Here is a 27,193-nt window from a genome sequence, read left to right on the forward strand (position 1 = left end):
ACCAGAAATTTGCTTCTTTTAACAGATTGGATCTATCAATCTCGACCATATAATTATTTTTGAAAAAAATTGTACACCGAGAAATGGTTCTCAATCACAATCACCGAGTTTTTTCGAAACATACACGAAAACATAATAAGATATAAACTAGTCAACTACGCTCCTGTTATGCAACTTAAGGTTATGAATCCAAGTCGATGATCGACGCAAGTATGAGCAAGAGAAAGCAAGAACAGAACTACNGGAACTGGCTAACTATGAGAGTTCTAAGCCCACTACTAGTAGATGTTGTCCACTTTAATCTATTACGAATCATCGTCAGTTTCACGGTTTTAAAACGCGTCTGCTAGAGAGAGATTTCCACACCTTTATAAAGAATGTTTCGTTCCCCTCTCCAACCGATGCACGATCTTACCTTAATAAATAAAACGGTAGATCATATGCATAACTCATAAAAACAATAACACGTTTACATGAGTAGACTTTTGAATACAGCAAAGCCGTCTGATTTAGTCCTAATAAATATCACTCCATTTATTCTCATAACTAAGGCCTCTAGATTAATAATGCTAAGTTCGAAATTTTATTTCATGGAAATCAAAATGAATATATGTAATACATACAATAAATAGAAGTTGACAGGTGCAGACGATGCTTATAAACTTTACATACACTATATCCAAAGCATTTTCAGTGCACATTACGAGTAATCAACCCTTCAAATATGGTAAAAAGATCCTTGTTATCCGGGCCAAATATCTCATCAGCCTTCCGAAGCGTCTCCTGAAGTATGCAACGATAATCCATTAATGTTTAACCATGCACTAGAGCGTGGGCGTGGGCGTGGGCGTGTGCGTGGGCGTGTGCGTGTGCGTGTGCGTGTGCGTGTGCGTGTGCGTGTGCGTGTGCGTGTGCGTGATAGAGAAGGAGAGAGAGGAGAATACCTCTTTTGTTTGCTTATGGGCATTCAGCTCCTTGACATTGGTTAAGAATGCACTGAACTGCTCATAGGACAATCGGCTCCTACAGGAGAGGGGAAAATTAGAAACTCTCATAAATCATAATGATCAAATGTAAAATCAGCAAGCACAAATACACGAAATAGAAAAAGGAAAATGGTGGCTGAAAACACTTGGTGTAGAGTGCACTAACTGATCCTGCTGGGTTGAACAAGTTAAAGTATCATTTTGATTCACATACTTTAAAAGTCGTTCTAGTTTAGTCGATGTCCAATTTATTTCCTAAACATTCGATTGATCTTATAATTATTCCTCATCATCAGTTCATGTGACTCTTCCTCTAGGAATTTGAGAAACATATCTATATTATGCATAAATGTTTTCTTTTAACTTCAAACTCGTTTTAAAATTTATTGAAAGCATAGAGATTTGAAAATAGACTGGAACAAGTTCCATAATATAGAGACCAAAATGGTATTTTAACTAATCATTAAAGATAAGCTAAACAAGTGACACCAAAGAAGCATGAACATTTTAGTGTGGCTAGCTTGTTCGATGACACTTGGACACTCCGACATTTGTTGGACACATATTGGACACTTGCTAGCACAATAAATATGTTAGACACTAATTGTACAAAGCCAATATAGATCTAACATTTGTTAAACACATATCGAATACTAAATATGCACATAACAAAAAGAATTGAAAGTGAAGGATATGAAACTCATTTTTAAGTGTATAAATGCATAAACATATGAACTTACATTTTCTAAAACATATATTTTAGTAATTATGTCCTAGATTTTTAAAAACTGGCGTGCACGGTGTACATGTAGTCGTATCTGTATCCATATCCAGGCTTCTTAAGGTACCGTTAACTTTCTAAAAGTACTTGATGTTCAAACTCTATGCATCTACCAGATCTTACCTCACTTGGCGGAAGAATTCCTTTCCATCGACCCGAGTTCGTCCTGAAAACAATTGATAAAGATGATTAAAAATGTCAGTTACATTATTCAAATGCAATGACAATCTATAATGTCTTGGTGGGTATACAATCACAGAAGGTATACTACTCGTCTCACTTTTGATAGTCATGGAAATATTTTACATCATATTTATACTGTTCATTAATTAGTACAATCATCAATGCATCTGATACACAGTAATCACACAGTGCAAACCCTCATTAACATAATATACATAATCCAGTAGGATCATTGAAATGAAATTTAAGCATGTGACCTTATTTTCAGCACAAGTTTCATGTTTACTGTACTTGAGAAAATAATATAGTTTCAAGAATCTTAACAAAAATAAGGTAGCATTACTTGACGACAAGAAGATTAATCAAATAGACTACATGCGTAAATTGTTTATTTAGAATCTATTTACCAAATTAGTCATTCTAAAAAACAATTTTCNCAATTTTCTTCATCGAATTATTTTTTAGAATGACTAATTTGGTAAATAGATTCTAAATAAACAATTTACGCATGTAGNAACTCCTTTTTGTGATTTTTTTTTTAAAAATCACTTCAAATGTGTAGAAGGGACCTGCAAAACAATCAGATAAGAGGGATAAGAAAAGAAACACAACAACATTGCCCAACAGGAATTGCACTACTATAACCAACCAGAGTTCTTTTCTTCAAATTCGCATTTGGAAAGTACACCCACAAATTCCTTAAGATCTCTAAAATATGCGCAACCAACATAATTCTAAACTACAAATTTGCAAGAAGAGAGTTTTAGGAGCAAACCAGTATGAGCCCCTGCATGAGGGCTTGAAACTGAACTGTGATTGCTGGAGACAGAAGAATACATTGAGGTTCTATCAAACATCCCCCTTGAAACAGAGAATGACATTGAATGTCGCTTTGGGGAAACAGGTTTAGATGTTCTGGTAGGGGACACAGATGCAGAAGAAATAGGGGGAGAACCGGGAGGTGTCAGCCGAGGTGTGCTAGTCTGTGAGGCTAACAGAAGGCTGTTCGATACACGAGGTCTTGAAGCTGCCACTGCAGCATAGGAATAAAGAAAAGTGAAAAACAACATAACCAGAACTAAGAGATTTAAATCAGTTTCAAACCTTTTTTGTGTTAATTAAAATGATTAAACGTAAGCCTGCCGCCCTTGGTATTTGTAATTTTATACATCAGCAATTTGCTACAGTTATCAGTTCGTTTCGTGTATTACATATAGGAAAGAATATCATAACATGTAGAAATCTTACCATCTGCCTCAGGCTCATCTTTTACAGGGTTCACTGTTTCAGAGGCGTTGCTCTGGATTGACGAGTATTTAGATGGTGGCAATGATAAATCATCTTCTAAAACAAAAAGAAAATGTACTAGTCAGAACCGAAGGCATACATTAGGGAAATTGCGAGAGTCCGTACAAAAGTAACCAATTTGATTATCATATAAAATCATTTATGTGCTTTACAATTACAAGTAAACCATGAAAAATCAATCTATGAACAACGATAATGTGCAAACACAGAAACTGACTTTAAGTAACTTATAGTACCTCCAACCTGCGGAGCAGAGGGCAAACTTTCCTGACTCTCTAGATTAACGACAGCCTCTGAACTTCCTGTCTGTAGTAGCACAAAGAGGGTTGATATAAAAAAATGTTGACTTCAGCATGCTTCTCAAAAACTTTTTATCGTATGTTTTATGAGTATGTTTATAAATGAGTGTTTATGTTTTTACCAACTGTTGCTTTCCATTTAAAATTTTCTATCAATAGTGATGATCCGTAACTCGACGAGCTCGAAAAGCAAGTCGTTAAAGTTGGAATCAGAATTAGGGTGTTGATGGATATAGAACAAAGGGTCAATCAAAGAAGCACGGATATTATTGTTGGATAACGTGTCCCAGTCCAATGTATATTGAAAACTTGTTAGGCTATGTCTCGTGTCTATCATATGCTTCTTAGGTACCAATATAGCAATTTAGGCATTGGATAAAGAAAACTTACGGAGCTCTCTTCCTCGTGTAGGGACTGCATTAGCGTCTTTCGGAAGACTTCCAACTGCAAACAATGCAAGATAGTCGAACCTCTTATTTCAGAGAAGATAACAAATTTTACATATATTAATGGAAGTAGTCCCCTACACTTTTGCCTGCTGATTCAAAAAGTTCCAGCATTTTCTTCCAGATAAAAATAAAACTATGAACCTTACGATGGATTTCAAAAAACACCACTATGTCAATTGACAGAACAAAAATTTGGAAGTCAATAGGTCATGATTTATAGTACTATTTTCCAAAAATTTGGAAATCCTATCCTAATGGTAATCACAAATTGACTCCATTGTAACTTCCAAAATTTGCATATTCATCGTAATTAACTTGAAATGTTAGTGTAACTAATCGTTGCGGAAATTCCAAAATACACAAACAACGAACGACTAAGAACTAAGACCATACCTTCGAGACATCTCGAGTAAGCTTCTTCACGGTGTTAGAAAGCGATGCATTCTCTTGCAACAACGTCTCCTGCAAATTGCAGTGAGCACAAGTGCATAATCCAAATCAAAACAAAGTCAAGCAGCAATAGAAAAATAAAAAAGTAAAAAAATAAACCGGCTGAACCTTTTCCTGATCGGCGCGGGCGAGAATTTCGGATTTCTCGGATAGGGCGGCATCGAGTGACTCGATCTGCGATTGCAACTCCGCGATGAGCGCGTCCTTCTCGGAAAGCTGAGCACGAAGAGCGGAGGATTCGGATTCGAGCGCAGAAACACGCATGGAGAGAGCAATGGAAGTGATTTTCCGAGCCACATCGAGCTGCTCAAATGGATCCGACGGTAAGACTTCCAGCACTTCCTCGGGAAGCCCGAAATTGGCTACACCAGATTCCTCTTCTTCCCGCATTTCTCTCGCCTTTTCCTTTTCCTTTTCTTTTTTCTTTTTCTTTTTTCTTTTTCTGTTATCGACTGTGGCGCCAACCGTGAGAAAGCGAGACAATTAACGCTTTATCCTAACCCTTCAACTTTATTTTATATGTAACATTTTCTAGAAAATTATATTCTTTTCAACCTTTTTCAAATATTTTCACTCTATATTTAAATTTACAGTAACTATCAATTACTGTTTAATTACCGTAATTTTATTATTTTCAAGAGAACTATATTTATTTTCAGTGATTTTTTTAATAAATGAGAGTTCATTTTAAAAACGTGACCCTTCGAGTATAACCTTAAAAGAAAAATAAACTATGATAGAATAATATTACCAAAAATAACATATAAATAAAGGACATTGCACAGCTTGTTTTAGGGACGGACTACTAAATCATTTAGTGACTACGATACTCGATAATAACAAAAAAAAAATGAGGTATTGTCGGGTCGGGTGAATCACTAATAGACGTATGTTAGTAGTCTAGCCCGCCTTTTCATTTCATACCCTATAAATAAATAAATAAAAAAAAAAAAGTGTTTCTGAGTCGTGAATATCTGAAAGTTTGCCTTAGAACAAAATAATTAGAATTAAGTCGGTGTTATTTATATAATAAGTCTTTAATGGAGAAAATCGGTCCATTTAATTTTGTTTTTTTATATATAAAAAAAAAAAAGTAAATATAAATTTTTGCACCATAAAATACTTATCTTGTTGAAATTTACGTATGGGAAGAAAATATGTGGTTTTTGATTGAAGAATGTGAGCGGATAGGGCATTTAAACAAGACAAAACATTTTCTATCACACATCCAATTTATTTCTATGATGTGTCCGTGGGGTGGGCCTTGGCCCAATGGGCCTCATCATAGCCGCAGCCCAATGTTATAATCTGGCTATCAATTTCGCTCAATTACCGAAAATATTTTTCATGTCTACAATAATTATAAACTTAATAATATTTTAAATAAACAATAATTAAATATTTTAATAAAAACAACTTTTATTTTATTTTTTAAAAATTGATAATACTTGTCAGTTATTATAGATTAAAAATTGACACATAACCACGAGGACCCGAAAACATAAATGGGTGAAAGAGAGAGCTCGGTCCCAAATTTGAGGGGTTAGGTTTTTTGTGTGGCTAAGATCTGATCAATCTAAACCACTAATTGTTGGGGTGCGTTGATATTTTCATAACCTCGAACGAATATATTATTTGATGGTTATAGCTGAATAACGACGTGTAATTAAAACTATAGCTTAAAATGTCCAACAACAAGTGTATGATATCATTGTACGTGTCGTAATTATAATTGTTTTACGTTCAATATGTGTTTTATTTTTAATATCGTAGGTAAGATTTTATTTAATAAATTTTAAGAATAGTTTTTACATCAAATTTTAAAATATAACAAAGTTAAGTTAGAAACTAAAAATTATAATGAAAGTTAGAATAATTAATGGTTACTTTTATTGAGAAAATAAAACTGAATTTTATGCATAATTTCATTAATAAACGAAGATTCGCAGCGGCCTCTAGTTTGAAGCCACGTGTTCGCCCGACAACGGAGGGTTCTTCTGACTTTCCCATCGGACTTCTTTAGAGCATCTTTCGACACGTCACATTCAACTTGCTGGTCCCTCTTTATTTTATTTTTTAATTATTAAAAGATCTTTGAAAATCATCGAAATTGATTAATTCCACGTCACCCACTTGTGGATGAAACTTCGGTCAAAGAGATTTTTTTTTCTCTTGCTTTTGAAATAGTAAAAAAAATAACTTAAAACTAAATTAATAAAAACACTATTTATCTTTTATTTTTATCTTAAAAAAATACTCATAAATTTTTAAAAATTTTAATAATATTTTTGAAATTTTAAAAAAATCTAAAAAAGCCAATAGACCGGTAAAAAATAGTTAATATTGTTTAAAAAATTTAATTAAAATTTTAAAATGGTTTAAAAAAAATACTCTTAAAACTTTAAATTATTCTAAAAACTTCAAAAATATTTTTAAATTTAAAAAAAAAATTTCCTTCGACCATATATTAACAATTTACTTTTTTTTTTCCCTTTTTATTCTTTAATATTCTCTCTCCCTAAACAAACATTTTTTTTTCTTTTTTTTTTCTTTCTTGGGAATATAAGAATTCCAGGTCCACTCACTTTTTTATTTTGTTACTACTTTTGTTTTGTATTTTTTTAATTGCAAAATTCGAGTTTTGTTAAATTTATATATATATATATATATATATTTTTTAAATTTCAGATTATTGAGATAATCGTTGAATAGAGGTAAAAAATTGATGCGGGTTACCGTCCTGACCAGTCCAACCACAGCACGTAGGGGCCCACCTTCCAAGAGAGATCACAAAACGACAACTAACACCTCCTGCACCAACGGCGTCATTCAATAAATAATCGAAGACAGCGACGTGAAAGCGAACCAACGTAACGGCGATATGACGGTTCCCGTTAAAATGGGGTACGTGTGAGTTGGACCCCCTGAAAGACGGAGTCGTCTTCCGCCACGTACTCCACTCTCATTTTTTTTAGTTAATTTTTTATTTGCTCAAACAAGGCGGCCAATCGCCTTCTGTTTTCACGCGTCATTTTGCGAGAGGTCGGTGAGATTAAGATTAGATCAACGCTCTCTTTTTCGTCTTCACCATCCTCGAAACGACGCCGTATTTCACTATCCTCATTTCTCTCTCTTTGCTTTTTTCCCCTTTATATCTCTCCCCCTCACGCCTTCTGAACTCCAAACAAAGCCTTGCAGAGCAGNTGAAAAGACGATTATACCCTTCTTCTTCTTCTTGTTCCAGTCTCTCCCGTTCTGTTATTGGTCCCTGCGTGAAGAAGAGACGAGTGTTAGAGCTTCTAGTTTCAGACAAAGGGAACTCATCAGCCCCGTAGCGTTTGCTCTTTTGGTTTTTTTACTTTTTTTTTTTTTTTCGTTTGTTTTTTGGGAGATTTCTCAGGGATTTTGAGATCTTTCATCCATGGGGACTGAGATTCTACGACCTCAGGATTGTTTGAAAGGAAGGATCGGAGTTCCACTGGTGGCCTTTTGTCGTCGCCGGAGTTCTTATGGAAACTCTGATTCGAATGTTCATAACTATAATTCTAGATCCAACCGGAAATCTGCGGCTAGGTCGGAGCGGCCGGAGCAGCGGAAACGGTTTGTTTCGAATCAATCGGAGCCGTCGGTCTCGAAGAGATCGAGTTCCGAGGATTCGAAGACCAGGACGAATAGTTTGGTGATGGAAAATGTTACGATCTTGAGGCGAGGTGAATCGCTCGATTTGAAGACGAAGGGCGAAGCTCTGAAGAAGGAAGCTGATAATCTGGTCGTGTGTGGGACCGAGAGGTTGGGGCCGGCGCCGGAAATGGTACTGAAGCAGATCCGGATCGTCGACGTTAGGTGTCCGATTGTTGGAAAAGCTGATGTTTACGCCGGATCAGCGTTTTCGATGTCTCCATCTCCTAGTTCTCTTCCATTACCGTCGTTCTCGAAGAAGAAACAGGTATCCACCATCGTTGACGACTCGGCCACAAGAGATCTGAGGCGGTTGCTTCGTCTCGACGCATGAGATCTTCTCCAGATCGTGAATTTGGATCTGAAATTCGTAGTGAAAACCACCTCTCGTCCATTTCTCATCTCTCATCTTTCTTACGTCTCTTTCGATCTGTCCAGATCTGAACTGCCATGATTTTTTTAAACGGTGGTAGATCTGCAAATCGAGCCAACGAGACAGGTAAATCAGATTTAAAAAACAAAAAATCATAATATTATGTACCTATGATGATCCAGGTTTGTTAAACGGGGAAGAAATTCTGTGTATTGTAAGAATTTAGCTAAAACCTAGGCCGGAAGAAGTAGTTTGCGCTTTGAATGATCAATTTTCTGCTCTGTTGTGAATTCCTTCGAGTCAAAAGGCTTTGTTAGAGCTTTTTTCGTTCTTCTGTATGATATTATGAATCTTTAACATAATAATAAGAAACAATTCTGATGAAGATTTTGGAGAACTGGCCGCCATGGCCATTGTTCTTGCAATTCTTCACCATTTGATTTTAACTCCCCTTTCCTCTTCCTCTCAATTCTCTTCTCTATCCTCTCCCATGTCTAATTTCCGCCATAGAGAATCATTAACCCGCCATTAAAGATCACATCGAGCTCGTCGTATCATCTCAGAAAACAAAAATTCAAAGTTATTTCAGTCAAATTCAGACAGTACAGAAATGAAACAGATGGAATTCTGATGTGCATTCCTTGAAATCATGATCGCCGCCATTGGTTTTTGTTTTTTCTTTTTTCGAGACAGGGAAGCGGCGGCACATGGGAGACATGAAGGAGAAGAAAAGGGTTTTGAGTTCGGTAGGTGGAGGATGGAATCACAAGAAAGATACATCTTTTTTTCTTTTTCTAAAAAGAATAAAAAAGCTGGCAGGGCAGCATGTAATAATAATAAATATTAATTAGGTTACATAATCAATTTAGTATATTTTTAAAATAATTTCTTTTTTTGATATTATGCATATTTTATTAAATTTGAACACGCTCTAATATATTTTATTAAATTTGGATTCTTTTTACTTCACCGATTTTAATTATTTGAAATTCCTTAAATTTATATGAGTGTTCCAGATTAAGAAAACATAATCTTTACCTCTGTGTGTTTCGATTCTGCATAATTTGTGTCGCCGCCGCTGGAGAATTCACTCGGAGCGACGCGGACGAGAAAGTCGAGCAGCTAAACGAATGCTCATCCTTCACTTCAGGTTCATATCTGTATAGGAGCAGAGTGTTACGAGATTTTGACTTTACTAGATACATAATTTTGTTGTATTAACATGAGCAACATTGAAATGAGAGAATACATGGAATTGACCGGGCTCCCTACTAGATCCATCTTAAGCAAGAGAAAATGAGACATTTCTTATAAAGGTGTGGAAACCTCTCCCATACATTTAAAAATTGTGATGCTGACGATAGTACACTAACTCCAACAATATCTACTAGCGGCCTTGTGGCTGTTACAAATGGTAATAGAGCTAAGACACCAGGCGGAGGACACTGACCCCAACAGGGAGGGGGTGTGATTATGAGATTTTCCATCGGTTGGAGACGGAAATGAAACATTCCACCTTCCCACACTGACCCCAACAGGGAGGGGGTGTGATTATGAGATTTTCCATCAGTTGGAGACGAAAATGAAACATTCCACCTCTCCCTAGTAGACACAGTTTAGACCGTGAGGCTGACGATAGTACACTGACCCCAACAGGGAGGGGATGTGAATATGAGATTTTCCATTGGTTGGAGACGGGAATGAAACATTCCACCTCTAAAACACAATTTAAACCGTGAGGCTGACGACAATACGTAACATATCAAAGCAGACAATACTTGTTAGTTGTGGGCATGTTACAAACCCCCCACTCTCTATCAACTTATTTGGTGGAATGCTAAGCTGAAAGATGAGTATTTGTTTCACCTGTAGGCATAAACAAAGTGAGGTCAGAAACTAAGAGGCGATTGCTTCTAAGCAAAACTAAGATTAATCTGATTGTTAGTCAATACTTACCTTTCAGGATGCATTTCAAGTCTTAGTGGAGAAATGTTACAGCAACATTAGAGTCCTAAACAGGTTTTTCTCAATGAAAACGATTAAATTCAGCACTAAAAAGATATAGAACAGGAAAGACTACCATTACAAAACTCTCTCACTACTTCGGGTTGGAACTATGATCACCGGGTTCCATTGCAACGACATGTTGAGAGTTTAGTAGATCAGCAAAAGCCAGATTTCGACCCGGACGTTTTCAAGAAACCCGGGCAACCACTCCCCTATGCTTGAAGAATTCTCAGCGCCTGACTAAAGCAACCACTCAAACAAGGGAGGAGCAACAAGGTTCACAAGCTAATGAATATAAACAAAGCATTGAACCACTAATTTTCAAGTCAAAACATAGGCTTATATGAAAGGATAACAGATATAAGAAAAAAATTTGTCATCATTTTTTTTTTCAGTCCAACGTAATCCTGCATTCTGCGGTGGAAAATTATGCCATGATCATATACAAGAGCATGAAAAATGTATCCAAAATGATTATTGTGTACTTCATACATTAGACAAGCCTTTGATATGAATAATAATGATGGTTATATCATCGGTACGATTTTCATGTTCCATCCATAGTTTATACGACTCGGCAGCTATGGCGGTACATGCATCTTGAGGATCTGCATAACTTGATGCCTATATAGAGAACAAAAAAACATCAAAATTTGTTAAGTAGAAAGAAGATATGACCCCAAATTATCATAATTTGCAATGAAAAAGGGATGATAAGAGTAATATATATATAATGATCTAAGATCTCTGTAGTTATGACTAAAAAGTAGTACAAATTAGCCGGTAGGAATCTTGTTCATTGTGTTCAGCAGTTCAAAGGCAAGAGCAACAAGTAAACAAATAAAGCGTAATAGCCCAAACTCATTGCTAGCAATATTGTTCGCTTTGGCCGGTTACGTATCTCTGTTAGCCCCACAGTTCTAAAACGTCTCTACTAGGAAGAGGGCTCCACACCCTTATAAGGAAAGTTTCGTTATCCTCTCCAATTGATGTGGGATATCACAATCTACCCCCCCCCCCCCCCTNTCCCTGGCACACCGCTAGCAAATACTGTCTGTTTTGACCCGTTACGTATCGCCGTTAGTCTCACGATTTTAAATTGCTTCTACTAGGGAGAGGTTTCCACACCCTTATAAAGAATGTTTCGTTCTCCTCTCCAACCGATGTGGGATCTCACAATCCACCCACCTTGGGGCCCAATGTCTGGCTCTAATACTATTTGTAACAGCTCAAACCCATTGCTAGAAATATTGTTCGCTTTGGCCCGTTACGTATCGCCATCAGCCTCACGGTTTCAAAACGAGTCTACTAATAAGAGGTTTCCACACCCTTACAAGGAATGTTTCGTTATCCTCTCCAACCAATGTGCGATCTCACATAAAGATAGGCTAATCAATATCTTAACATGTGCTTCATACATACAAAACATTGACAAGGCAATCGAGATATCATAAACAAGAAGAATTCATCAAAGAAAGATGTAAACGAAACGTGGTTTGCTAAATCTAGCTAGAAATTGATAGCATTACATACCATATCAACAACAGTTTGGCTTGAAAGGAACTCGAAAACTCCATCACTAGCAACCACAAAGAAAAGATGATTGGGGTTGAGCTGAAGAACTAAAACCTCAGGAACAGCATTTACACCGATCTGCTCGGCGGTACTATCACCTATGCTCCTGGTAAATGCAGTCCCAGGATACAGCCCATTTTGAACCCAAAGTCGAGGCGGATCGCCGCCCTGACTTTCTTCATCACCCCAGCATTGAATATCAGGATCCACAAGTCCTTCCACTTGATCAACACTAAGAACTCTAGCTCCACAAAGCTTAACCCTCTCATATTCATCCTTTCTAAATGGTGTTTGATCATTTGACAAATCTTTGGCAAGAACACAATTCCCTTCTTTAACAGCAATTACAGCTCTTGAATCACCCACATTGGCTACATAAAGAGTATCCCCAACAACAAGGACTGTAATTGCTGTTGTTCCACTCATAGAATCATCTATTTCACTTGAATGCAATTCATCATTAGTGGATAAAAACGCTGAATTATAAGCTTGAACAGGATCATCTAACAATGTGGGATCATTCCATAGCTTTTCTATTAACCTATCCTTCACAAAATTTGAACACTGCATTCCAAATTGACCATGCCCATCAAAAACACCAAAAAAATGAGCATTTGGGTTACCTTGAACATTTGTTCTAATACAGAAACTGTCTTGATTTTCTTTATCAGGAGATTCAGGGTAGTAACCACGCTGAGCCAATACCAAGTAATCCAAATGATAGTTGTGGGAAGCCACAGGAATAAGCTCCAATGCTCTTTCTATCACAGTGTTGTTATCTTGTAGACAGTAAGGAACCCCTTGGTGGAAGTCCTGGGATTCTCCAACCAATGATTTTGGGTACCGACAGCAACATTTTGTGTGGATACAACCCATTTTTCAAAAGCAGCAAGAGAAAAACCAGAAAAACTACCGAGTTCGAACTTGCCGACAAGGTGTTCGACGAAAGTCCTCAAAGAGGAAGTAACATAAATCGAAGCTAAACTATGAAATACTCAACTCTTGGTACAAATCCAGATGCTTCTGACATTATGAAACCAAATCTCATCAATTTTCCAGGGGGAAAAGCCCATATTCTCAGAAGAAAAGACGAGGAAACGCAAAAGAACAGAGCCTGAAACAGAATGAACAGCAAAAACCTATGAGAGAAATCTCTTTAAGCTTAGTTACTACCCTTTTCTTTTCCTTGGAGCAAAAGTTTCCCTGACGCAAAAGCAAGCACCAAATAGAAGATCGAAAATCAAGAAATCACTCTAAACAACCAAAAATAAACAGAGTACCGAAATAAAGACATATTTGAAGTGAGTGAGTGAGTGATTGATAAGAAACAGTGTGTTTAAATCATAAACAACAAAGCGGAAGGTGAAATGGAATTTGGAAAGTTTTTTATCGCTTTTGGAGAAAGATCACGGCTCGAGGCGCTAGAAAAAGCTAAAGTAATCAAGAAAAAAATCAACCCTAAGAACAAAATTTGGTAGAAACTGTAATGAAATCGTGGGGTTTTACGAAAATCACTCTAAGCTTTCAGTGATCGAGGAACAGAGAGAGAGAGAGAGAATGAACATAGGAAAGGCACGAGATTGGACATCGAAGTGACCCAAAGAACAGTAAGAAAAATGTGTTCATCTTGAAACACGCCAAGTTTTTCTCGCAATGGAAAAAACCAGCACTTCGGTACAGGTGAATTCTATAATAGCTTCCCGTGAACTGTGAACCCATATTTTCATTTTTTTTTTTTTTATAATTATTTTTTTTTTTAATTGAATTAATTTTTCTAGGCCCAATTTAATGAGTTAGATTATAATTTTTTTTTTGTTTATTTAAATTTTTGTTTTTAATAAAAGTAAAATATTTATTTATTTATTTTTAAATATTTAATTAAAATTTGTATTTAGCGAAATAATAAATAATAAAAAATAAACTTTATCAAAAGATTCTGATTTGAAATTTCATTTTTATGTGAATCTGAATCTTTTTCCCTTTTTGGATTAAAGAGCTCTTAAATCTGATTTTTGTACCCCCAATCATTTTAGTGCCTTGGTTGAATGATCCACTACAACCATTTCTATGGGACAAATGTGATCACAAATTTCTAACCGTTTGATGCGTAGAAATTTTGTGAGGTCAATTTAAAGCATATTTAAGGGTACAAAACACTCGCTTTCTTCTTCCACCAACCTCACATTTATTATCGAACTAAAAAATTATTAAAAAAAATTACTAATTCATTCAAATATTAATATTTTTATATCGCCAACAGGCCTTTTCGGCCCATTGGGAGATCCAATAGGCCCAAACAAGGCCCTATTGTGAGAGTAAAATAACCCAGCCTAATTTTATTTATTTATTTATTATTATTATTATTAATTCTTTTAATTTTAAAGATGATAATTCAAATCTTACCTACAAAATGCACGACGGTAATATATAACGAGTCAAAGTGGATAATATCTGTCAGTAGTGGGCTTGAGCGGTTAAAAATTGTATCAAAGTTAGATACTGGGCGGCGGTGTGCTAGCGAGAATGCTAACCCCCTTGTGAAATTTCACATTAATTGGAGATGGGAACGAAATGTTTCTTATAAATGTATGAAAATCTAATCTCTCGATAATATTCGTTTTTTAAAACTGTGAGACTGACGATTATAAGTATGAGGTATTTTGAAGGATTTGAAAAGATTTGAGTATGGAAGTGGATAAGGCTGCTGGTTCTGGGCACTGCATTTGGCGTTAGTTGCGCATAAAAAAGCCTGCCTACACGCTCAATATATTAGAGAATAGAATCTGAGACTGTCCAACAACAAAACGACAAAAAATTGAATTTGTGTTCTCATCCATCTCCCTCCGCTAATTGCCCTTTGTTTCTCTGTTTTACTATGTTGGATTTTTACACTGCTTCGTACCATTCTTTAATTGACGTGAGATCTCACAATCCACTCGCCTTGGAGACCAAGCGTTCTCGCTAGTAACATCTCCCGGCGTCTACTTTCAATACTATTTGTAACAGCCAAAACCCACCTAGAGCAAATATTGTCCGTTTTGGCCTATTATGCATCGCCGTCAATCTTAGGGTTTAAAATGCATCTACTAGGGAGAGGTTTCCACACTTTTATAATGAATGATAGGTTCCTCTCTCCAACCGATGTGGGATCTCAAAATTCACCCACTTTGGAGACCAAGCGTCCTCGCTAGTAACACCTCCCGGCGTCTACTTTCGATACTATTTGTAACAGCCAAAACCCACCTAGAGCAAATATTGTCCGTTTTGGCCTATTATGCATCGCCGTCAATCTTAGGGTTTAAAACGCATCTACTAGGGAGAGGTTTCCACACTCTTATAATGAATGATAGGTTCCTCTCTCCAACCGATATGGGATCTCACAATTCACCCACTTTGGAGACCAAGCGTCCTCGCTAGTAACACCTCCCGGCGTCTACTTTCGATACTATTTGTAACAGCCAAAACCCACCTAGAGCAAATATTGTCCGTTTTGGCCTATTATGCATCGCCGTCAATCTTAGGGTTTAAAACGCATCTACTAGGGAGAGGTTTCCACACTCTTATAATGAATGATAGGTTCCTCTCTCCAACCGATATGGGATCTCACAATTCACCCACTTTGGAGACCAAGCGTCCTCGCTAGTAACACCTCCCGGCGTCTACTTTCGATACTATTTGTAACAGCCAAAACCCACCTAGAGCAAATATTGTCCGTTTTGGCCTATTATGCATCGCCGTCAATCTTAGGGTTTAAAACGCATCTACTAGGGAGAGGTTTCCACACTCTTATAATGAATGATAGGTTCCTCTCTCCAACCGATATGGGATCTCACAATTCACCCACTTTGGAGACCAAGCGTCCTCGCTAGTAACACCTCCCGGCGTCTACTTTCGATACTATTTGTAACAGCCAAAACCCACCTAGAGCAAATATTGTCCGTTTTGGCCTATTATGCATCGCCGTCAATCTTAGGGTTTAAAACGCATCTACTAGGGAGAGGTTTCCACACTCTTATAATGAATGATAGGTTCCTCTCTCCAACCGATATGGGATCTCACAATTCACCCACTTTGGAGACCAAGCGTCCTCGCTAGTAACACCTCCCGGCGTCTACTTTCGATACTATTTGTAACAGCCAAAACCCACCTAGAGCAAATATTGTCCGTTTTGGCCTATTATGCATCGCCGTCAATCTTAGGGTTTAAAACGCATCTACTAGGGAGAGGTTTCCACACTCTTATAATGAATGATAGGTTCCTCTCTCCAACCGATATGGGATCTCACAATTCACCCACTTTGGAGACCAAGCGTCCTCGCTAGTAACACCTCCCGGCGTCTACTTTCGATACTATTTGTAACAGCCAAAACCCACCTAGAGCAAATATTGTCCGTTTTGGCCTATTATGCATCGCCGTCAATCTTAGGGTTTAAAACGCATCTACTAGGGAGAGGTTTCCACACTCTTATAATGAATGATAGGTTCCTCTCTCCAACCGATATGGGATCTCACAATTCACCCACTTTGGAGACCAAGCGTCCTCGCTAGTAACACCTCCCGGCGTCTACTTTCGATACTATTTGTAACAGCCAAAACCCACCTAGAGCAAATATTGTCCGTTTTGGCCTATTATGCATCGCCGTCAATCTTAGGGTTTAAAACGCATCTACTAGGGAGAGGTTTCCACACTCTTATAATGAATGATAGGTTCCTCTCTCCAACCGATGTGGGATCTCACAATTCACCCACTTTGGAGACCAAGCGTCCTCGCTAGTAACACCTCCCGGCGTCTACTTTCGATACTATTTGTAACAGCCAAAACCCACCTAGAGCAAATATTGTCCGTTTTGGCCTATTATGCATCGCCGTCAATCTTAGGGTTTAAAACGCATCTACTAGGGAGAGGTTTCCACACTCTTATAATGAATGATAGGTTCCTCTCTCCAACCGATGTGAGATCTCGCAATTCACCCACTTTGGAGGCCGAGCGTCCTCGCTGGTACACTGCTCAGTGTCTGGCTTTGATATCATTTGTAATAGTCAAAGTCCACCTCAGCAAATATTGTCTGCTTTAGCCCGTTACGTACACGCGATTTTAAAACGCATCTACTAAGGAGAAGTTTCCATACTCTTATAAAGAAGGTTTCATTCAACTGTGTTGTTAAACGTCATAGATAGAACCAGTCCAATTAGATTAATACGTCGATAAAACGAACATAAGTAACCGGGCGGCCCGGGCGAAGGAGGAGGAAGAAGAAGAAAAAGGGAAAGTAAAAGAGTGAAAGTGGAGGAGGCATTAGAGGGGAATAATGGGCACGTGCAGAATCTGTTTGATAAAATGTCTGGCCAGGGAACCATTCACTATTACCCTCTCCCCATCATCATGTGCTGCCCTGGGTGGGTGCCTTCCACGCCACCCTTCATCATGCAAACATTTTCAAACCCATCATCCAAATTCCAAATTTCCCTCACAAATTCAAATTCTCCTACCCCATATTTTCATTTTTGAACTCGTAATATTTAAATCCGTGCATAAATAAGGTAGGAGATTTAAAATCATGAGACTGACGACAATACATAACGGGTCAAAACGAACAATATCTAGTAGTGGTGGTCTCGGACTGTTACATTAAATCTTTCGAACTTTAAAACCATGCATGCATAAGGTAGAAGATTCAAATTCTACCGTAAAACAACACGGCAACATAAAATCTCAGCTGTTAAATGTAAGATCCCACATCGGTTGGAGAAAGGAACAAAACATAAGGGTGTGGAAACATCTCTCTAGTAGAAGCGTATTAAAACCATGAGGCTGACGGTGATACGTAATGGATTAAAGCGGACAATATCTACTAGCGAGGACATCGGGCTGTTACATAAAATCATTCGAATTTCAAAACTGTGCATGCATAAGGTAGAAGATTCAAATTATACAGTAAAACAATACGACAAGACAAAATCTCGACTGTTACTCTTTTTCTTAAAGCAGAAAGTTCAAATTCTCGTATCTTACTAAAGAAGAATTTAAATTGCTCGATCTTGAAAACCGTGCATGCATAAACGATCCATTTTCAGGATAGAAGATTCAAATTCGACCGTAAAACAACAACGACAGGACAAAATCTCGACTATTACACTGAATCTCGAGCTTTGAATATGAAGCTTCTCAACTCTTTTTGTTCCACTACTACAAAATTCTTAGGCGTGACAAGCCTAAGTGGGGTGCATTATCATGATATTTATGATCTCTTTGGTTTGAATTTTTTTGTTTTTCTTTTTTAATTATTATTATTATTATTTCTTTTCAAGCCCCCCACAAGCTTCTTGGTACTGCCACGTCACCATCCCTATATCTCTATTTGGAACTTCCCTTTCCCCTTTTTTTTTTTTTTGGATTTTTTTTAAATATTTTTAAATTGAAAAGAGAAGAAAAGGAAAAAGAAAAGTCAACCCCACATTCATCACTCTCATTAACCAATTGAATTCCTCCACATCATCATCATCTTCACTCCTTGCAGCAACGTGGCCTATAACAATAATAATAATAATAATAATAATAATATTAATAATAATAATAATTCAATCTAACTCCTCACTAGGAAAAAAAACCCCGCCGTTTCGGAACATTTATCTACCACCGCCGCCGCATTCCCCTGTTTTTTTCCGGCGAGCGGTAAACGTCTGAAACACGACGCTCCCAGCGGCTGGAAACTCATCCGCCATACAACTCCGGCATTTCAACCCAAGCGGCTCCATTGCTCCGGCTATCCTCGCCCATAGTCGATGCGACGCGGTGGTCGCCGTCGTCACCGAAACCGAGACCTTCCCCGGTCGGAAAACCTGCACCGCTCTCCTTAACATCCGTATAAAATCGTCGCCGTCGCCGCCGTCCTCGTCATCCTCATCGTCATAAATGGAACCAACGCACTCAAAACTAGCGTAACTATACCCATCCTCCGGCGTAACATGAATCGTGGAATATCGATCGCCGTCGATTCCATTCATCGAGTAACCACAAGGATCGAACGCAAAATCACAGATGAGAGCATTGGGGTTAATTTTATGGATTCCGGCGATCTCCGTCATCTCTTTGCCAGCAGCGTCGCCGGTTTTTCCATCGCCAGGACGGCGGAAGAATTTCCTCGCCTGAGTCCGGTCAAGCTCCGTCATACATATTTCAACGGTGTATAAATCCGACGGCGGGAAATGAACCAGGGGAGTTTGATCGCAGGCGGAGAACACGTGCCAGACATGTGCGGTGACGTTAGAAGGCATAACGGAAGCTTTGCGGTAACAGAGGTGGTTAGGGAGGGAATCTTCTAAGTACACGACTTCTTCGTGGAAGCTTGTGTGGGGGAAAGGCTGTGACAGGGGAAAGATAAAGTTACCGCGGGTGTAACGGCAAGAGGAGATCGTAAGGCCGAGATTAAGCGCGTGGTGAAGCAATGGAGGGATGGATTTGAGTAGCTGTGTTGTGCCGCAGGTTTTGATGATGATTTTGGTTGGGTAAACGAACAGGCTGGATTCAGACAACACATAGGCGTCGAAGTAGTGGTTGCCGACGGCGGAGACGACAGAGCATTGGACTTCGTGGAGGATTTGTTCTAGAGAATCGAAGGGGAGTTGACGGAGGCCCATGTTGAAGACGGGATCGTCGCCGGAGAAATGAAGCTCCAGGCGCTTTTCGAAGCCTTCGAAACCGGAAACGGCCATTGGGAGAGAGAGAGAGAGAGAGAGAGAGAGAGGAATTACAGTAGAGGGTGAGAGAGAGAATGGGAGAGGGTGAAATTTATAGGGTGGCGGAGAGGGTGGGGGAGAGAGAGGAGGAGAGAGAGAGAGAGAGGTTAAGAGAGCATGCGGATGAGGCAACCAAGAATCATGATTGTGAGCATTATAATGAAGTGAATAAGAGATGATAATGCTACAACATAACAATAAAGTGAAACCAAATCTCTCTCCCTCTCTCTCTCTCCCTCTCTCTCCCTCTCTCTCTCCCTCTCTCTCTCCCTCTCTCTCTCTCTGCTTAGAGAGGGAAAGACGATGAACAATCAAAACAGTGGAGAGTTTGAATTTACTCTAATATCGTGACAAACGTTGATTAAAAAAATAATAAAAAAATAAAAATAAAAATGTGTTCATTACAAAACTAAATTCTAAATGAAATTATAAATTTGTTTCTTACAATTTTTTTTAAGAAAGTTCTAGAATTTGTCTTTATAGTTGGGCGTGCGACGCATCTCGGGGAGAAGATTCAAGGCGTCAACAGAACACTATTGTCTATTTTACGAACAAAACCCCCTTAACGCCCTAAGACAGGAATGGGGGACGACCCTACAGACAACTGCAGCACCAGCTCAACAAAGTCATAATCAAATCTTTCTGTTGGCTTCCCCGATCCTTCCGTACGAAAGGGCTAGAAACTCTAGCTTCTAACTACTTTAATTGCTTATTATAACGACGGAATTGAACGTACTATTTTCAAATCAATTGATAGATAGACGGATCTCGAAACTAAATTCTAACCTTTTTTCGAATTACATTTATAATTTAACTACGAAAATTTATAATTTGCCTTTTTTTTAGAATTAAAAAAATTATTTAATATTTTTAAACTCTAGAAATTTATACCTAATCGATGTATTATATCATTTAAAATTTTAAACACATTATCAGTAAGATCCCGATTAAAGAGGGAAACGAAATATTCTTTATCTATAAGGATATGAAAACCGGACAGTATTTATAATTTAACTATAAAAAAATTATATATATATATCGGGAGCACTATAATACGTAAACCCTCCGTTAATGATTGATATTAGATGAAAGTGGAGGGTCTAAACTAAACTAATCACTCAATTAGTTTCTTTAATTAGCATTAAATTTAAATCTCTTGTTAATGAATCATGTTTAGGCAATGAGATGAACTCAATTATACATCTCAACAGAAACATGTTTTTTTTTTTTGTGTTTTTTTTTTTTTTTTTTTTTGTTTTTTTTTACATTATAATTATTTAATGTGCAATGTAGTTATGACAATGGTTATATAAGTAATTTGGTTAAAATATAAATATTTGTTACTATAAAGGGTAAAAAATGTGATGATTAATGTGACATTATCATATTTTTTTGAATATGAATGCCCTAAAAATTTGGATCGAGTTTATATATTAAAAATTGCATTACAATTGATGTTTAAAGAACAAACATTGATAGCTTTAGAAACTACAACTTAATTGATGTTTTTATGTCTCAAAACAATCATCAAATCTACCTTTTAGAAGTGAGTTTGTAATAATTCCTACTATTTTATTAAGGAATGTTTATTTTTATGTTTTAGAATTGGTAACACCCGAGCCCATCACTAGTAGTTGTCTACTTTGGTTCGTTATATACGTCACTAGTCTCGTAGTTTTAAAACGAGTCTGTTAGGGATAATTCACCCCCTTGAGGGCCTAACGTCCTCGCTGACACACTGCTCGATGTCTGGCTTTTATACTATTTGTAATAGCCCAAGCTCTAGCAGTTGTCTCGTTACGTACGTCACCAGTCTCACAGTTTTAAAACACGTCTTTTAGGGAGAGGCTTTCACACCCTTATAAGGAATGTTTTGTTCTCCTCTCCAACCGACTTGGGATCTCACAATCCACCCCCTTGAGAACCTAACGTCCTCGCTAACTCACCGCTTGATATTTGGCTCTTATATTATTCATAACAGCCCAAGCCCACCACTAGTAGTTGTCTACTTTGGCTCGTTACGTATGTCACCAGTCTCACAGTTTTAAAACGCGTATGTCAGAGAGAGGTTTTCACACCCTTATGAGGAATATTTCATTCCCCTCTCCAACCGACTTGGGATCTCACAATCCACCCCTTTGAGGGCCTAACATCCTCGCTAACACACCGCTCGATGTCTAGCTCTTATATTATTTGTAACCGTCCAAGCCCACCACTAGCAGTTGTCTACTTTGGCTCGTTACGTACGTCACCAGTCTCACAGTTTTAAAACGTGTATGTTAGAGAGAGGTTTTCACACCCTTATAACGAATGTTTCGTTCCCTCTCCAACCGACTTGGGATCTCACAATCCACCCCATTAAGAGCCTAACGTCTTCGCTAACACACCGCTGGATGTCTGGCTCTTATATTATTTGTAACAACCCAAGCCCACCACTAGCAGTTGTCTACTTTAGTTCGTTACGTACGTCACCAGTTTCACATATGTTAGGGAGAGGTTTTCACACCCTTACAAGAAATGTTTCGTTTCCCCTCTCCAACCGACTTAGGATCTCACAATCCACCCCTTTGAGGACCTAACGTCCTCACTAACACACCGCTCAATGTCTGGCTCGTATATTATTTGTAACAGCCCAAGCTCACCGTTAGTAGACATAGTCCTCTTTAGACTTTCCCGACAACCCCACAAATTAATTCAAAAAAAGTATAAACTTAATATCTAAGATGGGAATTAAAAACGGATCTCGAAACTAAATTCTAACCTTTTTTCGAATTACATGTATAATTTAACTACCAAAATTTATAATTTGCCTTTTTTTTAGAATTAAAAATTTTATTTAATATTTTTAAACTCAGATTTATACCTAATCGATGTATTATATCATTTAAAATTTTAAACACATTATCAGTGAGATCCCGATTAAAGAGGGAAACGAAGTATTCTTTATTTATAAGGATATGAAAACCTGACCGTATTTATAATTTAACTATAAAAAAATTATATATATATTTATTTTGGGAGCACTATAATGCGTAAACCATCCGTTAATGATTGATATTAGATGAAAGTGGAGGGTCTAAACTAAGCTAATCACTCAATTAGTTTCTTTAATTAGCATTAAATTTAAATCTCTTGTTAATGAATCATGTTTAGGCAATGAGATGAACTCAATTATATATCTCAACAGAAACATGTTTTTTTTTTTTGTGTACATTATAATTATTTAATGTGCAATGTAGTTATGACAATGGTTATATAAGTAATTTGGTTATATAAATATTTGTTGCTATAAAGGGTAAAAAATGTGATGATTAATGTGACATTATCATATTTTTTTGAATATGAATGCCCTAAAAATTTGGATCGAGTTTATATATTAAAAATTGCATTACAATTGATGTTTAAAGAACAAACATTGATAGCTTTAGAAACTACAACTTAATTGATGTTTTTATGTCTCAAAACAATCATCAAATCTACCTTTTAGAAGTGAGTTTGTAATAATTCCTACTATTTTATTAAGGAATGTTTATTTTTATGTTTTAGAATTGGTAACACCCGAGCCCATCACTAGTAGTTGTCTACTTTGGTTCGTTATATACATCACTAGTCTCGTAGTTTTAAAACGAGTCTGTTAGGGATAATTCACCCCCTTGAGGGCCTAACGTCCTCGCTGACACACCGCTCAATGTCTGGCTTTTATACTATTTGTAACAGCCCAAGCTCACCACTAGCAGTTGTCTCGTTACGTACGTCACCAGTCTCACTGTTTTAAAACACGTCTTTTAGGGAGAGGCTTTCACACCCTTATAAGGAATGTTTCGTTCTCCTCTCCAACCGACTTGGGATCTCACAATCCACCCCCTTGAAGGCCTAACGTCCTCGCTAACTCGCTAACTCACCGCTCGATATTTGGTTCTTATATTATTTGTAACAGCCCAAGCCCACCACTAACAGTTGTCTACTTTGGCTCGTTACGTACGTCGCCAATCTCACGGTTTTAAAACACGTATGTTAAGGAGAGGTTTTCACACCCTTATAAGAAATGTTCCGTTCCCCTCTCCAACCGACGTGGGATCTCACAATCCACCCCCTTAAGGGCCTAACGTCCTCGCTAACACACCGTTGGATGTCTGACTCTTATATTATTTGTAACAACCCAAGCCCACCACTAGCAGTTGTCTACTTTAGCTCGTTACGTACGTCACTAGTTTCACAGTTTTAAAACACATATGTTAGGGAGAGGTTTTCACACCCTTACAAGAAATGTTTCGTTTCCCCTCTCCAACCGACTTAGGATCTCACAATCCACCCTTTTGAGGACCTAACGTCCTCACTAACACACCGCTCGATGTCTAGCTCGTATATTATTTGTAACATCCCCAACTTACTGCTAGTAGATATAGTCCTCTTTAGACTTTCCCGACAACCCCACAAATTAATTTCACAAAAAAAGTATAAACTTAATATCTAAGATGGGAATTAAAAGAAAAAAGAAAAAAGAAACAATAAAATAGAGTAGCCAAGAACTTTTAAGACAGATAAGGAGGGACAAGGCGATGAATGAACAGTAAAAATCCATGAAAGTAACCTAAGTTCAGAGGGACAACATATGTTTGTCTATTCCAAACAAAGCAAATAAAAATAAAAAAAAATAAAAAAAAAAAACACAAAATAAAACAAACAAGACGTGCCCAAAAACATTATCAAAATGCATGCCCTCTCTCTCTCTCTCTCTCTCTCTCTCTCTCTCTATATATATATATATATATATATATATATATGTATATAAGACATAACATAAGAAACCCACAAAAAGGGAAACATAAGAACAACATTAATCAAATTAATTAGCATCCAATTAATTAGGAAAAATAATTATTTATGTCTTTGTGATGGGTTAATTAAAGTGGGGGGGAGATTTTTCATTAATTAAGCAATGAGTTTAATGATTATAAAAGGGTGATTAAATTAGTTGGGGGAACTGTTTAATAAATGGGAGTTAAGAGAGGAGAAGAGAACACAGTGTAAATGAGTGTGTTTTTTTGTTTTTTATAAGAGCCTTTTGGAACAAGATTGAGTGCCGTCAAAACTGATCACACTTCGTTTTCGCATTAATTCTTAGCTTTTAATTTAAGACTATATATATATATATATATATATATATATACCACCATACAATTGACTTATTCACCATCATCATCAAAACAACAAGCTTCTTCTTCCCGAGAGACAAATCGAGAAAGGGTTTGTAAGATACCACAGCGGTTGGAGAGGAGGGTGTGAAAATGAGGAGAAACTTTTGAAGGGAACGTCTAAAGAGAACAATATCTACTAGCAGTGGGCGGGAATGTCTAAAGAGGATAATATCTACTAGCAGTGAACTGTGAAAATGAGGATTAAGCCCTTGAAGGGAATGTCTAAAGAGAACAATATCTACTAGAAGTGAGCATGTCTAAAGAGGACAATATTAGTGAGCATGTCTAAGGAGGACAATATCTACTAGCAGTGAGCATGTCTAAAGAGGACAATATCTACTAGCAATGAGCTGTGAAAATGAGGAGAAGCCCTTGAAGCCCTTGACGGGAATGTCTAAAGAGAACAATATATACTAGCAATGAGCTTAGACTGTTACAAATGGTATTAGAGTCAAACACGACTCTCAACAATGGTATGATATTGTCCACATTGAGCATAAACTCTCATAACTTTGTATTTGGGCTTCCCCAAAAGACCTCACACACAATGGAGAGAGAGAGTATTCCTTGATTATAAACCCACGATCATTTCCTAAATTAGCCTATGTGAAACTTTCATCGTCCAACAAAAATTACCGGTCACGTAATAAATAAAAAAATTATATTAAAATTGAGGTTAATTTTATAGAATAATTTTTGGGAAGGGGGAATGATGCAAAATGTATGGAGTGATGAATAGGCGAGATGGGGTGTGGCTGGAATCTTCCATTATGACCACAATTCCACCTATTTGAACGGCATGCGCACCCACCAAACTTACCTCCAACCACTTCTATTTCCATCTACCTCCCCTTTTCTTTTTTAATCAAACAATATTATGCTTTTAAATAATTAAATAATATTTTTGTATTTTCTTATATTTTTCTAAACAATAATCTTATATATATATATATATATATATATAATAATAATAATAATAATAATATTGTTTTTTTTTTTTAAAGTAGTCAACCAAAAACTACTTTTGGTTATCAATCTTTTGCTTAAACTCACACCTCTAATAACAAATAATAATAATAATAATAATAATAATAATAATAATAATAATAATAGTAATAATAATGTTTTTTTTTTTAAATTTGGGTTTTGTTGATGTGGGGCCCACAAAGACATCCTTTTAGGCTTTTTGGGAACACAATAAGCCTTTAGCACACACAAAAATCATGGAACTTCCATCTACAACTCTATGATTGGGTCCCACAAATCGGCCATATGTTGCCCCCCGACAACTATCCATAAAGGTGGGGACCACCAAACCATGAAATCATCCGACGTGTGTCAACAGCTCAACTCAATGGGGGTCCACAGATGCCTCTGTTTTGTCTTTTTGTAGTTCGACAAGTCGTCCCCACTTATAGGGGCCACTTGTTTTGTGCGACAATCGGTACAGTGCTTACAAAAATTTTAGCTGATAGCCGCCATATATGGATTTGGTTTTTGCACGCCTTAAAACACACTGAATAACACGTGGCTATTTGCTGCCTTTTTTTAAAAAAATAAAATAAAGAAATAAATAAATAAATAAAACACTCCGTAATTACTAGTAAGCCCCCCACCCTCCCCCTGCAGGACTCCCCATTGTACCATGCGTAGCACATTTGCACTATTGCTATCTTATATTGCCTTGTGGGACCCACACTTTTAATATTTTTCTTACATTTAAAATGTTTAATCATAATCTCTTAAAATTAATAAAAAATAATAATAATCAATCATTTAGTCACTAAATTTGTCACTAAACACGAGAGTTGCGTTCGTTGCGGGACTTGACCCAACACCTTACGCCACGAGCTAACGACAACCATACACCACCTGTGTCTACGTTCCCGAAGGCACCCCTCCCTTTTAGGATTCGCGGCATGTCAAGTCCTAATAAGATTCTTCGCTTTGCATCGAATTAAACCAGCTTGTGTGGGCCCCTGTCAATTCCTTTGAGTTTCATTCTTGCAAACGTACTCCTTAGGCGGGATACTTAACGCGTTAGCTCCAGCACTACACGGGTCGATACGCACAGTGCCTAGTATCCATTGTTTACGGCTAGGACTACTAGGGTATCTAATCTCATTCGCTCCCCTACCTTTCGTCTCTCAATGTCAATGTCGACCCAGTA

The 27,193-nt window shown here is 37.3% G+C and overlaps 4 protein-coding genes across 5 annotated transcripts; 1 reads left to right on the top strand and 3 right to left on the bottom strand.

The window, feature by feature from the left end:
• Positions 1 to 558: 558 nt before the first annotated feature.
• Positions 559 to 4,927, bottom strand: LOC111779411 (uncharacterized protein At4g15545-like). Of its 2 annotated transcripts, none has more exons than XM_023659583.1 (9): positions 4,565 to 4,927; positions 4,400 to 4,468; positions 3,948 to 4,001; positions 3,495 to 3,564; positions 3,199 to 3,294; positions 2,726 to 2,983; positions 1,891 to 1,933; positions 945 to 1,023; positions 559 to 783 (listed from the first exon to the last, which is right to left on the bottom strand). In XM_023659583.1, the coding sequence occupies exons 1-9, from the start codon at positions 4,844 to 4,846 to the stop codon at positions 691 to 693; spliced, it is 1,044 nt and encodes a 347-aa protein (XP_023515351.1). In that variant the 5' UTR covers positions 4,847 to 4,927; the 3' UTR covers positions 559 to 690. The 2 variants fall into 2 exon arrangements, with proteins under 2 accessions (XP_023515351.1, XP_023515352.1); XM_023659584.1 differs by having other exon boundaries at positions 571 to 783; positions 3,199 to 3,291; positions 4,565 to 4,926.
• A 2,736-nt stretch (positions 4,928 to 7,663) lies between these two features.
• Positions 7,664 to 8,953, top strand: LOC111778959. The gene has a single exon (XM_023658973.1). The coding sequence runs from the start codon at positions 7,878 to 7,880 to the stop codon at positions 8,466 to 8,468; it is 591 nt and encodes a 196-aa protein (XP_023514741.1). The 5' UTR covers positions 7,664 to 7,877; the 3' UTR covers positions 8,469 to 8,953.
• A 1,856-nt stretch (positions 8,954 to 10,809) lies between these two features.
• LOC111778075 (probable protein phosphatase 2C 35) lies at positions 10,810 to 13,773 on the bottom strand. Its single transcript, XM_023657716.1, has 2 exons — positions 12,048 to 13,773; positions 10,810 to 11,138 (listed from the first exon to the last, which is right to left on the bottom strand). The coding sequence occupies exons 1-2, from the start codon at positions 12,963 to 12,965 to the stop codon at positions 11,001 to 11,003; spliced, it is 1,056 nt and encodes a 351-aa protein (XP_023513484.1). The 5' UTR covers positions 12,966 to 13,773; the 3' UTR covers positions 10,810 to 11,000.
• A 4,827-nt stretch (positions 13,774 to 18,600) lies between these two features.
• LOC111779107 (S-adenosylmethionine decarboxylase proenzyme 4-like) lies at positions 18,601 to 19,827 on the bottom strand. The gene has a single exon (XM_023659178.1). The coding sequence runs from the start codon at positions 19,799 to 19,801 to the stop codon at positions 18,716 to 18,718; it is 1,086 nt and encodes a 361-aa protein (XP_023514946.1). The 5' UTR covers positions 19,802 to 19,827; the 3' UTR covers positions 18,601 to 18,715.
• Between the last annotated feature and the right edge of the window lie 7,366 nt (positions 19,828 to 27,193).

This window comes from Cucurbita pepo, chromosome LG17 (assembly GCF_002806865.2).
Source record: "Cucurbita pepo subsp. pepo cultivar mu-cu-16 chromosome LG17, ASM280686v2, whole genome shotgun sequence".
In the NCBI taxonomy this organism is placed as follows: Eukaryota; Viridiplantae; Streptophyta; class Magnoliopsida; order Cucurbitales; family Cucurbitaceae; genus Cucurbita; species Cucurbita pepo.